This window comes from Danio aesculapii, chromosome 18, assembly GCF_903798145.1.
Source record: "Danio aesculapii chromosome 18, fDanAes4.1, whole genome shotgun sequence".
Classification (NCBI taxonomy): domain Eukaryota; kingdom Metazoa; phylum Chordata; class Actinopteri; order Cypriniformes; family Danionidae; genus Danio; species Danio aesculapii.
This window is the reverse complement of record NC_079452.1, coordinates 32285641-32301675: the sequence shown is the minus strand read 5'-3', so window position 1 is coordinate 32301675 and position 16035 is coordinate 32285641. Positions and strand designations below refer to the sequence as shown.

At 32.1% G+C, this 16035-nt stretch overlaps 1 protein-coding gene across 1 annotated transcript in view; it reads right to left on the bottom strand.

Annotated features, from left to right (window-relative positions):
* The window catches only part of glg1b (golgi glycoprotein 1b), a 95908-nt gene that overhangs the window by 35750 nt on the left and 44123 nt on the right, over nt 1–16035 (bottom strand). Inside the window, exons 6-10 of the mRNA XM_056478604.1 lie at nt 12774–12845; nt 11107–11293; nt 9122–9342; nt 3811–3932; nt 32–133 (exon numbers count right to left, since the gene is read on the bottom strand). Coding sequence (XP_056334579.1) covers nt 32–133; nt 3811–3932; nt 9122–9342; nt 11107–11293; nt 12774–12845 — 704 coding nt within the window. The remainder of the gene's footprint in view (nt 1–31; nt 134–3810; nt 3933–9121; nt 9343–11106; nt 11294–12773; nt 12846–16035) is intronic.

The following is a 16035-nucleotide window of genomic DNA, read 5'->3' as shown; positions in this document are numbered from 1 at the left end:
GAAGAGGAAAAGTAAAGGTTAGTTTGTTTACTTCCAGTCTCTTGAAATGAAGTACTGTAGCTCCAGCAGCCGGTGTTCACAGTCCTGCACCATCTTCTCAGTGTAAAGGTGTTCCATTAAACAAGACAGGATCCTACACATACATACAAAAGACACGTATTTAAACCATCGCTTACAGCAAAGAAAACTAGAAACAATAAAGAAAACACAGACATTTTGTTTTCTTAACGGCATCAATGAATAAAAGAAATACATAAATGAAAAAATTAAATGTAAAATATAAAAAAACATAAAAATAACAATAAAAAATTATAATAAAAAAATATAAAACAATATAAAATTAAATTTAAAAAATTTAATAATAAAAAAACAAAAAACAAATAATAAATAAATAAATAAAATGTAAAATAAATAAATATAAAACATTAAAAAATTAACAACAATATTAAATAAAAAATAAAACAAAAATAGAACATAAAATTTAATAAAAATTAATTAAATTTAAAAAATAAAAATAAACAAAACAAACAAACAAACAAATAAATAAAATGTCAAATAAATAAATATAAAACATAAACAACAATTATAGATAAAACACAAAAATAAAACACAAAATAAAAAAATATGAAATTAAATAAAAAAGAACAATAAATAAACAAACAAACAAATAAAATGAAAAATAAATAAATAGAAAACATAAAAAATGAAATAGAAAACATTAAATTAAGGTAAAAAACAGAATAATAAATAAATTAATTAATAAACAAACAAACTAACAAACAAACAAGTAAATAAATAAATTAAATAAATTAAATAAATTAAACTAATTAAAATAAACTAATTTAATTAGAAATAAATAAAAATGAAAAACTAAAATAAGAATAATCTTTCAAAAATCAATGACAATGGAACCTCTCAATGACAAAAGAACTGCCTTTCTTTTGATGCTAAAAAGAAGCTGGTTGATGCAACATTTATGTCGTTCTTGGACTACAGTGATGTTATCTATATGCATGCTTCGTCTTAGAGTCTGCATGCATTGGATACGGTTTACCATGATGCACTAAGGTTTATAACAAATTTTAAATCCCTTACTAATCATTGTGTGTTGTATGGACCATTTTGAGGGATGTAAACAATAACAATGGTCCTAACATATTTCATGTTATACATATTTAATATTTAATAGCTTCTGAGAATCCAAAAGATCTGCATATTGATAAATAATGTTATGATCACTGTTATAATGCTAAGTTATGATTAAATTGCCTCTTGCTACAATTATGCAATAGTTTGACAATAAGCAGGAAATGTTCATGGGAATAAAGGCTTTTAAATACGCAGCACCTTTTGCGTGGAATAATCTACAAACAAGGTTGCAGTTTAAAGAATTGATTTCACTAAATGCTTTTAAATGAGTATAAATGATTTAGAAATTTAAGCACAGGCCTGTAGATGTATTGAATAGCTTGTTTGTCAGTGTGATTTATGTTAACTGTTAATTGTTTTTTGTTTGTTGTCTGTTAGACCCATGTGACATGTTTACTGTCAAATCTTGGCCAGGACGCTCTTGTAAAAGAGATTTTAAATCTCAATGTGTCTTTCCTGGTAAAATAAAGGTTATAATAATAATAATAATAATAATAATAATAATAATAATAATAATAACAACAATAATAATAAAAATAATAATAATAATAACAACAATAACAATAACAATAATAATATTAATAATAACAATAATAATAATAATAACAATAATAATAATAATAATATTAATAATAATAATAATAATAATAATAATTTCTAATAAACTATCACTAAGCAAAACTGTTTTTTTTTGGCATTATACCAAATTTTATTAAATTTTTTTTTAATTAAAATTATAGTCGTGATGTATTTTTTAATTTATTAAAACAATAATACAAAAGTAAAAGTTATTTGATTTGAAGTTAGTGAGTTTTTCTTTTTGTTGTTGTATATGTCTCTTTTTGTTGTGGTTCTCTTCTCTTCACCTCTCTCCGCTGCCTTCCCGACAGGTTTCAATATGAGCGCACACAGGTGCGATGAATCGTGGGCGTATTGAGACCGATGTACGGAAACACATGAGATGAGGAGGGTGCCTTTTGTTTTAATAAGTTTTCTCATGTTTTGTGGTTAGTAGGGAGGTAAGTGAATGTTGTTTTAATTCATGTGCAGGAAAGAGAGTTTAAAACTTAGTTAGTTGTTGAGTTTTTGTTTGTTATTTTGGCTTTACCTGCACAAGATATTTATGTCTCCTTTAAATTAAAATGTCAAATAAATTTGGCTTTACGTTATTTCTATGGTCAGTCATCTTTATTTTCTTGATAAAGTTATATGAAAGAATAACTTTCTTTCATATTTCTTTCGTGTTGTTTTCTTTTGAACGGGAGATGAGACTCCGGGCTCCTCATTAATTTTAGAGGTGTCTTATTTAATTAAATTAAATTTTATTGATTGTTACAGGTCTGGCTTGCTTTGTGGAGCCGTGCAAAGTTTAGAGAACGTAACATTATGTTATGCTGAAATAGTTTTTGTTATGGACAATATACTGTGCTGTTTTGTCAATAAATTCAATATAAACATATAAGAGCTGACAAGCTGACATTTAGGCATCAGACAGTATCAAAACATAACATTGGTTTTGAGATTAACTTCAAATGAGAGTTAAATGATATAATTTAATAAATACATTAATTTAATAACTAAATATGACCACGTACAATTTAATGCTCAGTCTAATACTAACCAACAATGTAAAATTCTTAAAACTGCAAATTTATTAAAAAGAAAAGTAAATAAATAACTAAAACACAAGCCTCAATGTCTCTTCAGCTGCTAATATTTTTTTCAAAGATTACAAAAATAAATAGAAAAAGTTCATGTCATCTAAAATGTAAAAACAGAAAAAATCATTTTGATTAAATGCCTATTTATCACATACTGTACTTTCCAATGCACATTAAAAAAATAAATAAATAAATAAAAATAAACCAAGTAACATATAATAAATACATTTTGTTTCATGCAGTCTCTTTCAATGCAAACACTGTTTAAAGTTACAAATAAAATGAAATAAGCATCCATGATACAGCACTTTTAGTATTACACAGCGTCTCCTCCAATACAAACATTTTTCATCAACTTCATATAACTATTAAAACCCTTTTTCCACTCTCATATGTGTATATGCTCTATATGTAGTGTACATATGCAGATATTTGACTGGACTTGTGAATATGTGCAGGTATAGATTTCTCATGGAGGAATATGATTAAGTATCTGTACAGTTGTGGACGTGTATGTGCATATGTATTTACATGTCAAATATGTTTACTTATTTTTATTTGCTGGCATGGGAGGGATTTTGGGGTTTGTTCTTTAAAATGTGAAAAACTCTAAATAAAATATATATATATATATAAAAAAAAAAAAACCTTTTTCCCGCATTAAATAGTCTCATCAAAAACACAAAGACTGCATAAACCTGAGTTTTTTCTACATATTGAATATGCTTGATTTATTTCTCTTCCTCTTAGTAAGATACAGACACATTTACGCTCCACACACATTTAATTGGATTTGACGCTCTCCTCTAAATCCACTGCATTTTAACACCAGTGCCTGTGAGAGATAGACTCAAAATGCTTTAAAAGAAGCTTAAATTCAAGAGGAATGATCTCTAGAGGAATCTTAGTTTCTTGAACACTGATGACAGAGTAAGTAAAAACAGCAGCATCACGTAAACTTTCCTGCATATATTTAGTGAAAATGATTCAAATGACTCACATTGGGTCTCCGTTCCGGATGTGTTTGCAGGCCGTCTGGATCACAGATTCGCAGGCTTCATTTAAAGCTCGATCGATGCGATAATCAGCGCCAGGGTCTGCTGACTGGATGAGCGTCTGAAGCTACAGGAGACACATTTTGATCATAATAAACGTTGATATCAATGCAGCTCAAGTCACAATTATTACTATTATTTTTTTTTATATTTCCCAAATTATGTTGAACAGAGCAAGGAATTTTTCACAGCATGTCTGATAATATTTTTTCTTTTGAAGAAAGTATTATTTGTTTTATTTCAGCAAGAATAAAGGCAAATTTTAATTGTTTAAACCCATTTAAGGTCAATATTATTAGCCCCCTTTAGGATATATACAGTATATATATATATATATATATATATATATATATATATATATATATATATATATATATATATATATATATATATATATATATATATATATTTATATATATATATATATATATATATATTTTTTTTTTTGTAACTAGTAAAATATTATGTACCTTCATTATGGCAAAGGTAAAAGAAATCAGGTATTATAAATTAGTTATTAAACCTATTATGTTTAGAAATGTGTTGAAAAGGGCTAATAATTCAAGACTTTTACTGTTCGGGCCCTATCATACACCCGGCACAATGTGGCGCAAGGCGCGACACAATTGTTGTTTGCTAGTTTCAGCTCGGCGCAAGAGTCGTTTTGACATTTTGCGCCACGCTGTTTAAATAGCAAATGCATTTGCGCTCACATGTGCGCCCATAGGCGTTCTGATCTAAAAAATGAGGCGTGTTGAGGCGCATTGATGGCCCGTTGTTATTTTGAGAAACTTTATTAGACTGTTCTATAGACCAGAACAAAGGCGGTCTAAAGTCCAGCGCAGAGCCCGTTAGTTATGCGCCTCGCTTACACATTGCTTAATACAAACAGGATGTATAGCAATACGCAAATATCTTTACAAATGAAAAATAATTAAAATATTAAGGATACATATAGGATATAAATTTAAAGGATTAAAATATTACAAAACATATTATCTAGCCTACATAAATATAAAAACCATACTTCCATGCCTTCTTCATCTCAGGGGGCATTTCAGTTTATTCATAACAATTTGCTTTAGTATAATGTTATCATTATTAGCAGTATTATTTATTATATGCATATTTATATTTGTTTTATTAAAAAGAAGCTTAGATTTGCCCACCTGTCAGGTTTTAGACCATATGGGGCACAGCATGTGTATTTGGAAATAACTCAGTTTTTTGACCACACTTCGTTATTATTGTTCATTTATTCGTTTGTTGAAATTAGAACTGAATCTAGAAATAGTTTTGAAACAAATCTTTGTGCTTAAACTAAATTAATAATGTAGGCTAATGGATATCTGTGTGTACAACACGTTTCCCTATCCACGAGAGTGAAAGTGAAAGTAAACAATGAGGAGGCTCATCTCTCATTCTCACGTTGCAGATGCTCTGTTTAACTGTTTTCTCTCTAGTGAAGGGGATTCGTTTTTCTACTTACAAAGTCCATCATGTAAATAGCAAATCTGCTATGGCACGGCGCAACTGACTCTTAAAGGGAATGGGAGATGAGACTCTGATTGCTTTTTTCTGAAAACACACCTATAACTCATTAAGAGAATAAGTTCAACCCAGTTATGCCATGCGCCACGGCGCAAAGCGGATTTTTACATCCTTGAATTAGCAAAAGTGGATTCTGACACGCCCTTAATGCGTTTGCGCCCTGTGCTTTACACTTTGTGCCTGGATCGTCAAAACAGAGCACTTCATGTTTATTTAGCAGCAAATCAACATATTCCAACAGTTTCTGAAGGATCATGCGAGACTGGAGGAATGACACCTAACAACACACATAATGCGGCAAAACAACATGCATTAAAAGGTATCTTTTCCATGTTAAAATGAGTTTATCCTAACCATCCGTGATGCCAACATGCAAAAATTCTCTTTTAGAAATGCTCTCCATTTCTGTGATGAGGCAGCAAAACAACAGCATATAATACTATGACAATAATCACCTCAGGTACTGATTATGGGCTTAATTCAGTGGCAATGCTATCAATTTGAGTTTAAATACCATTTTACGTGACATTACATACTCATCTACATTCATTGTTGGTGCGCAGAAAGTTGAATGCTGGCACTCTAGAGATTGTATGGTAGCTCACGTTGACCAAAACACAGAACAAAATGTGTTTTGGATGTAAGCTGAGAAAATATTTTATACTATTCCTTCCTCGCTAATAAAGGACTAGTGGAACATTCCAAGCACAGGAGGAATCGTCCAGGCGTGGCAGAGTTCCTCACAGCTCCAATACACATCCCTGCCATTTTTCTTACAGACACCATGTGCTTTTCACAATACACAATTCATCTGCTCGTGATCTTCTTTCATATAACTTTGTCAAGTTTGATGTCATTTGACAGTTTATGACTTAAGCGTTGTAGTGACGAACCCAATAGAGATATTCATGCATTTCAATGTTCAATCTATTTACTATTGTTGAGTCATGGCCTGAGGAGAGTATGTTAGAAGTTTGTCAGAAGGGAGGTAGGTCTTTCAAACCACCCGAACCCCCCCCCCCCCCCCCCCCCCCCCCCCCCCCCACCCCCCATACCCCCCAGCTACGGGCCTGAATGGACAATGTTTTGTTTTTAAAATGACTAATTTAAGATGTTCAATAAAGTTCCTTTTAACCTCCCTTTAAGAAAAAATAACTATAGTTTTGTTTAATAAAAGTGTAGTAACCATGAGTATTGATTATACCTTTTGTATAACCCAAGTTTCATTAAAAATGCCGCTTTAAAAACGTAATAACATTAATCTCCTCAATTATTTTAAAACCAATTCCAGTTACACCTGAAGTATGTGCTTTGGGTTTATTTCCTGTAAGTTTTTCATTACCAGGTTATAAATCTAAAACGATTGATATGTGTCTTGTCATTGCAAGGCATTTGATAGCACTCTATTGGAAGAACATAGAAAGTCCATCGATTGATCACTGGCTGAAAGATTTAACACATTACATTGCACTGGAAAGAATTACTTACAGTATAAAGGGCAAACATTTGGGATCTGTTTATACAATTTTTTAATCATAACTATACAATGGCACAAGCAAATACCTCTCACGCTATTAGTTAATTGATTGATATTTGTATACGTGTATTTTTGTATGTGGAATACAGTACATGTATTTCTTTGCCTTAGCCCATGTATAACAATACATCTACCTGTTAAACTGAATCTTTAAAAATATGGTTAGTTATTATAGTTAGTTATTGCAGTTAAATCGGTGGCTTTACTATACTCTAATGGCCCGTTTCCACTAAGTGGTACAGTACGGTTCGGTACGTTTTTATGGCCGTTTCCACTGTCAAAGGGTACCTAAAAGCGTACTGTATTGTACCACTTTTTGGTCACCCTTTGCAAAGTGTACCTAGCATGGAAAAAAGGGTACCAAAAAGTGAAGCAAGACGCGCAGCTGAACGCTATTGGTTTACAGATATGCGTCACTCACAGAAGCAGGAGAATGAAAACAAAGGAAGCGCCATTTTTAAAAACACCGCCAAGACATTACACTGTAATAATATATACATATAATAACAAGCTACAGTCGACCTGAGCTCAAACAAACCTTGTCATCGTCTTGATGAACAGCCACAAAGCCAAAAAAAAACTAAATCTGTCATGTCCTGTTGTTGTTTTACGAGCCTATCTAAAAGTAAGAACGGTTTCACTTTCTCCAGAGAGCTCGCATGCTCTTGCTGCGCGTCTATATTTGAAATAACGAACTTTGAAGCACTCTGACATCCGATCCTTTCAAAAGCAAACAAACGCAAGAGTGAAAAGCGAAAAAAAAAAAGGAGAAGCTAGAAAAAACAGCAGCAAATGATGCTTCGGCAACCTAAAACATGAACAATCTGCCATGTTTAATTATTATCATCACCTTTTGGACTGTTATGAACTCTGAATGATAGAATTACTCTCTAACAAGAGGCAACACGAGCTGCTGCAGATTAAAGACACATATGAGAGGTTTGCTCTGACTGTGGGCTATATGTTGCATGTTGTTTTTGAACTAGATAAGGACTAGATGTATGCTGTGTGTAGTTTATCTGTAATTGATAAGATATCGGAGACTGTAAGGGTCTGTATGTGTTCATATAAGTTGCATTTATTTATTTATTTTATATAACTGCAGACGTTACAGTAGGCTATTTCGCACTGTCATTGATCTGCTGTTACAATCAAATCATGTTCTTAGGAAGGTTAGTAATGAATATTTATACACAAGTATTAATGTGTATAAAGCATCTGTTTTGTGAAAAGAGCTTCTCATATAATATGTGAACGGCCTGTGCGGCTTTACTGTGATATTTCCTCGAGCAAAAATGATGTCAACTGAAACTCTCTGTCGTACACCACACCCACCAAAAAGGTACTCTTTTAGCAGTGGAAACGCAAGCTTGATAAAGATGACCCGTACCGACCTGTACCATACATACCATACTGTACCTCTCAGTGAAAACGGGCCATTAATGTACTTCTCCACTTTATCTCCTCAAGTTTGCTTTCATGTTTAGCTGGTTTTGGTTTAACAATGCTTTGCTTAGGGTATAAGAAGGAAAGGTAACTGTTGATCGGGGAGAATGGCTTTTACTCCGCTTCTCCCACACTCCGTTGCATAGCCTCATTTGCTGACAAAGGCAGCTTCACAGACTTTGTTGCTCAGCAGTGCATGTGTAACAGCTACGTTTCTCTATACAGTGTGTTATTATAGTATAGTAGCATTCTACTGTCTGTATTTTTAAACATATAACTTGATAAACAACTTTGTCTGCATTAAGGCGTTGAGATTCTTTCTCTTTATCAATGATGATAACAACTTTAATGGAGTCAGATTAATTACAATGGATCAGATAAATAATGGAATATCCGTTTCCGTTTATTGGTTCAGCATAGCAGCGCAAGCTTCAAGCCTTACATGGATAAAACATTTTCGACAATCACAGACATTCACATTCTAATGGGATTCAATTTTTTACGGGACCGCCGAGTTTACTGAAAAACTGTAGGTAATTTGCCAAAATAGACAGACATGGCGGATTCGGGCAGGGTTAAAATCCCAATGTGTGTCTGTGAAACAGAAATTTCTCTAAAGTCCCCTCAGTAAAACTAGTCTCATCTGAATTGGGCTCTAGTTTTAGTTAATACCCTCACTCTGAACACCATAATTATTATTATTTCACAAATAGAGTTCTTACAGCGGTCTGGCAGAGGTTGTCCACCGTGCCCTTGCCTGTGTCCCCACGGGCGACCCTCATCAGGCAGTGCAGCGTTCGGCCCTTGCGGTGAAGGCCTGAACAGTGAGCCTCGATCTCTCCTCGACAGTGTAACACAATCTCCGGACTCAGAGAGAAATCCTCCATCAGCATCCGTCTGTAGTCCAGCATCTCTGCCTGACAGTCACCGCTCACTGTACGGCCTGACATGAGCCGGAAAAAAACCCACAGAAGGGAAGACAACAATGAGCAAACTTATTAGGTTGCAGTAAATCAATAAACAGTCCTGAATTGAGGAACGGGAATGGATGAAAACACTGTACTTGGAACAGAATACGTACAGCATACTGCACAGTTTATATGGTGTATACATATAAACACCATGCATACAGTATGTAGTAACAAATAAACTGATAAAATAAACCCTAATAATGCAAATAAAATAAATATTAATATATATATTTTTAAATTTAATTAATAATCATAAAGAAAAAACTTATTTATAATCTAATAGAAATAATTATGTGCTAAAAATGTAAAATAATTGTAATTATTATAATAATATTAATAATAATTATCATATGTAATAATTAATTTAGAATAAAAAATAAACAAGCACTTAGAAATTTTTTATGAAGAAATACTGAAAAAAATATTATTGGCCTATAATTATAATATTTTATATAATATTTTTATTACAATAAATATTTTAATACCATGAATTATTGATTGATGAATATTGGCCAACAATTGTTTATTGTTAAAATATTATTGTTTATTGTTAAAATATTATTGGTTTATAACTTACTTGGTACTAATTTATAAGCAAATAAATAAATCAATTGAGTAGCAATCCATGTAAAATAAAATAACAGCATACAAAATTAAATATAAGTAATACTGAAAAAAACAAAGAACGCTAACATTGCCCTGTGGTTGATATGAAACTGATATGGCAACTACAACTTCAACAAAAACAATAACTAATAATAATATTAATAATAATTATTATTATTTAAAAAAAACAACATGCACTAGGAAATATTTATTTGATAAATATACAAAAAACTAACCCCTTAGCAATAAATATTCCATATTTATATTATTATTATTATTATTAATTATAATAATAATTACAATTATTGTTATTGTTATTATTATTATTATAAAACAACATGCACTAGGAAATGTTTATTTAATAAATATACAAAACAAACTAACCCCTTAGCAATTAATGTTCAATATTTATATTATTATTATTATTATTAATAATAATAATTATTATAATGATAACAATAACTACTGTTATTATTATTATTATTAAAAAACAACATACACTAGGAAATATTTATTTATTAAATACATAAAAATAAATAAATATTCTATATTATTATTATTATTATTAAAGAAACTACATGCATTATTAAATATATACTTAATAAATATATTGAAAAATAAAATTAACCCCTTAGCAATAAATATTTAATATTTAATATTTATAATAATAATAATAATAATAATAATAATAATAATAATAATAATAATAATAATAATAATAATAATAATAAAACATACACTAGGAAATATTTTTTAATAAATATATTAAAAATAAAACTAACCCTTTAACAATAAATATTCAACTAATATAAATAATAATAATAATAATAATAATAATAATAATAATAATAATAATAATAATAATAATAATAATAATAAATATTTTTATACCATCAATTATTGATTGATGAATATTGGCCAATAATTGTTATAATACCAAATTAAAAACAAACAAAACAAAACAAACCAGCATATTTACAACTTCCCCCTCTCTTACACAGTGTGTTTAAAGAGTTCTTCAAAGTTGTCCTCTGACAATAACCGTCAACAAACACTGGTTTTGGCACAACTTTAACGAAAAGCTGAGATACACTTGAAATGTAGACTTCTGCATGTCCGGTAATGCTGACCTCTGTGAACAGCCGACTCCAGGCAGAGCAGCAGGTATGACAGTCGGGCCTCTCGAGCGCGAGGCATGTTGGTGTCTGGATTACAGCGGTATTTGCGCAGGTCGGCCTTGCAAGCCTTCGCGAGGGAGTAACTGACCTTATAATCTTGTGCAATGAGCTTCTGCCGAGTGGTCAGGGCGTTTCTGCACTGTGGACAGAGATGCTTATTAAACACAGACAAACACACACATAAAAAAACCAACCACCAACATTCCTGTGGAGTCTGCTAGACTATGACTTCAGTTTAAACACTGACACACTATGCACATAGTTCTGACTAGGTCTCCAAGATATTGGGAAAAACTGATATTGCGATGTTTTATTTGTCTACGATATACATGATCAATATCATTTGAGTAGCAGTGCGATATGGCTGTATATCAGCACTGGTGAGAGACGTGTGTTGGCTCGAGGCCGCAGGCCGAGTGCCTGAGGGTCCCAGCAGTGACAATGTACAGTCATATCGCACTGGTACTCATGTGATATTGTGTTTATACAACAGTTCGACTGCATAATCATGCAGGGGCGTAGCAACCGGGGGGGGGGGGGATACGTCCCCCTCACTTTTAGAGACAAACCATTTAGAAGCAGGTGATTAATAATTATATGAACGTATGATCTCATACAGCCGTCACCCCCACTTTTAAAATGTCCGCCACTCCCCTGTAATCATGTATAAAAACTACTTTCTTCTGCAATTCATTTACATCTGCAGCTGACGTCAGAACAGCAGAAAGCCTTACTTAAAAACACATCACTTTAGAGCTAGTATTTGAATGATTCTCTAGCGTATTGTCTAAAGCTTTGACAAAACAGGTGATTTCGCTCACACTTTAAGATTATTAGGCTGAACGGCCTGAAATGCCATCAGTCTACAGAGATTTCCCAGTATTTCCCAGTTGCAATCGGGAGATCACAATAATTAACCCTGAAAAAGCCAAAGCAAAGCAAACTCTAGCAGATATTATGCTAAAAATACAGCCCTATACATACAGGAATCATTTGCAGAGCAGCGCATCTGCATAACACATACAAAATTATACAAATAAAATTAAATTAAAAGTGAGGATTGAAAACAACGGAACAAAAATAAAAATGAAATAAACCAGGCTTTATGGTGTTCAGTTGGAGTTATTATTGAAGTACAGAAATTTATAGTCCTCATCGTATTAAATAATTAAACATAATTTATCATTGTTAAAGTGGTAAACTATTCATTTCTTGTGCCTGAAGCTTGTAATCTTATAGTCACAGGCCTTAAAAACACATCCAAATAAAAAAACTTTCATTTGATTAGATTAGAGTTAAACTTTGCAATGACTCCACAAATCACATGTTCTGAACTGTGTTTTCTGGTTAATTATAATCCCGATATTATAGGAAATACTGCAAAAATGAACAAGTCTGTTGGGAAATATTTGAGTGAAGGATACAAATCTCACAGGAGGGTTAATGATTTTGGCTTCAACTGTAAACCTATAGTAGGAGATCGCTAAAACAAAATTAAAGCACTTTTAAAATAGCATAAAATGAGCACTTAAAACAACACAAATGCATTGGTGTTTCCTTCCCATAATCAGTTCCATCAAACTCATCACAGTAAATCGATAACAATAAATGTGCTGCACCTTTTCTGACATTGCTTCCTCAAATTTATGGTTGAACAGGCATTTGTACACTCTGCCCTCTCCCACTTGGGTCTGCAAAAAAACAACCAAAAAAAAAACCCAAACATAAACATAAATAAACATTTATAATCTACTTACTGTCATGTCATTCAAGATGTAGGTCACTTTTTTATTGAATAGAACATTAAAGAGGATTTTGAGCTCTATAATCTTTAAGTAACGGCCACCTTTTAACCCTGCTAGTAAAAAAAAACAAATGCAAGCAAACTAAAATAAATACCCATGGGCTCTTGACGATATATAAATGTCCTTCAGTATGAAGTGAAACAAGTGGCTTGTGTGAAAAACTGAGCATTATTTACAACATTATAACCAACCCAGGCTCATTTTGAAAACGTACCCCAACATACATTTCTGGAGAGCGCCAAATACATCCCAGGAGATATGCTTTTCGCATTTTTTGCGAATCCTCCAGAGGCCGCTGTGTACGCTTTTTTAGATCTCACATTTCTCTCACGAGTGCCATTCGTGCCGACTCTTCTCGCGTAAATCCACCAGAGGCCGCTGTCGTATGACTGACTGACCGATCGACTGACCCACCCTCCTCCTTCCCTTAACCTAGAGCTGCACAATTAATCGAAAAAAAGATCACGATCTCGATTCCCTAGACGATCTTAATCCAGCATTTCTACGATTCTGCCAATCATATTTTCAAGTTCAGGTGAAAAGCAAAGGCGGCTGCACAAGTCTTCTCATTGTTTCACATACATTGCTCAGCGACATGGACACCTCCAAATGATGTTAAAAGCGTCACATACTGTATTTATAAGGTATAATTCACCTAAAAATGTGATTTTTGTCTTCATATAATGCTGTATTCGTGGCCGGTCAGTATAACTACTCTTGCTTATATAATGTTGATTTTACCAGTGAATAAAATGGTCTAATTAATAATGTTGTCAATGACAGATTGCAAGCAAAGGCCTATATCTTAAACATAATTCAACATCAGAATTATTATAAGTAGAATAGAATTATTTATAGAAACCAGTAGAGCTACACATAATATTATTGTTGTTTTACCATATGTTTGAGAAAAAAAAATCAATAATAATTGCAGACTCATATTAACCTTTATTTTACATCTACAGAATCGTGAGAAAATCGTGATCTTTATTTTAAGCAAAAAATAAAAAATAAATAAAAATTGCGATTCTCATTTCAGCTAGAATCGTGCATCTCTACCTTACCACAACCAATGTTTTCAAAAGCACAGACTGACCCGCCCACCCACTTCCCTACATTAAACCGACAGTGTTTTCAAAAGCAATCCAGAAAAAGAAAAGCGCTCATCTGATTTTTACCACGTTTTCAGATTTTACCACATTCTCACCCTGTTATTTACTTGTTTATTTTATTTTTTGGCTTCTGTTTTTGTCTTACCCACTTTCTGGAACCATTCTTCACCAGACTCGAACCCTGTCACCGTGGTCAACTCCTCTCTGTGTCTCAAGTCTGCTAACGTACTTGGCAAGCCATTGGACAAACTGGTAACAGTGGGAAAGCCATCCACACGGAGGTAAATGGTCAATGGGTAAGCGCGAATAGAAATGGCGTCATACCGCCCTGTAGCGTTCATTTTGAAGACAAATGCAGCCATACGTGGCTGCACAATTCGCGATCTCCAGAAATGTATATAAGGGGACATTTTCAGAATGAGCATATGTTGGTTATCACAGTCCTGTTCATCAGGAGACACTAATATTAATTTTGTTTTACCTGCATGCGTTTTTAACACTCAAAATGCTGGTATTATATGATTCTACAAGGACCACATTAAGACTGCTACATTAACAGTATATCCATCTCATTTTAAAAACAAAACTGTTCATTTTGGGGTGAACTACCCCTTTAAAAATTATTATTTCAGGTCAACCAGGAGATATTCAACACTTCATGTTTCACACATTTGATATATCCACACATCGGCCCACATCTCATCCCACACACTGCGTTGTGTTCTAATCCTGCTTTTCTGACTCATAGCAGCACATGATGGACAGCTGACAATCATGTGACTCCACCCCTTCACAATCACATACCAGCAAAGTACATACTAAAGAAGTATGCAAATTAGATCATAGTATATTTTTTTTCATGGATTCTTCTCATGCATCACTATAACTTTTGGAGAAGCTGGCACCAGGCTTATGCCGGTTTCAATTTTTCTTAATTGCTGAAACTTTAATCATCATGATATTGACATCAAATGCACATATAAACACACATGAAAACAGAAAAATCTTCGTTCAGAGTAAATACATGTTTTAAAGTAACTAAATTGCAAAAAGATAATAAAGAGCAATAGGTAACACTGTACAATGAAGTCTCATTAGTAAATGTTAGTGGTAACAGTTTATAATAACTACACACTACGAGTCATTTATTAAGCATTAGCAAATAGTGAATTCATTACCTGTTAAGCATCAACTCTACATTAATAAACGTTAGTAAGCAGTTTGTAAATGCAGTTACAAATGCTGTATTATTGACTTATAAGCACATTTATCATTTATAATGTGCTTAATAATCATATTTTCATATTTTGTTATTGATTCATTTTTTATTACTAAATTAAGTATTGCATTATTTACAAACCAGTTATTTAAGCATAGTTGGTTGTTTTTTAAGATCATTCAGAATGAGTTAGTAAATGATTAATAAACCATTCAAATTAACATTTATATATCTTATTATTCAGGCATATACTAATAGTTCATTTGTATGTTAATAAATGCCTTATTAACTCAACTTCATCAAGTTCTGTGACCTAATCTAAAGTGAGAATCATATATTCTTTATAAATCCCTTATGAATGACAACTAAAGGCTCAGTTATATTCTAAACAGGAAAAAAGTACATAAACGACTTTATTCTTTTGTTCATGCACAAATGAAACTGTATCAAGTAAAAAATAAATCTCTGCAACCTCATCTAAAATTAAATTACTGTACAGATTAAACATTGCATCTTGTTATATTGTTAAATTATTATATTGTTGTTGTTTTATCCAATTTTATGTCGTATTTTGACACTCCTGTTATTCAGCAATGTTTAAAGTATTTTACTTTTTAAATAAGATTGTAAAGATTATTGTTCATTTGATACTGAGCTTTGAATTGTCATTTATAAGGGATTTATAAAGCATAAATAGTCCTCACTTTAGATTAGGTCACAAAACTGGATGAAGTTGAGTTAATAA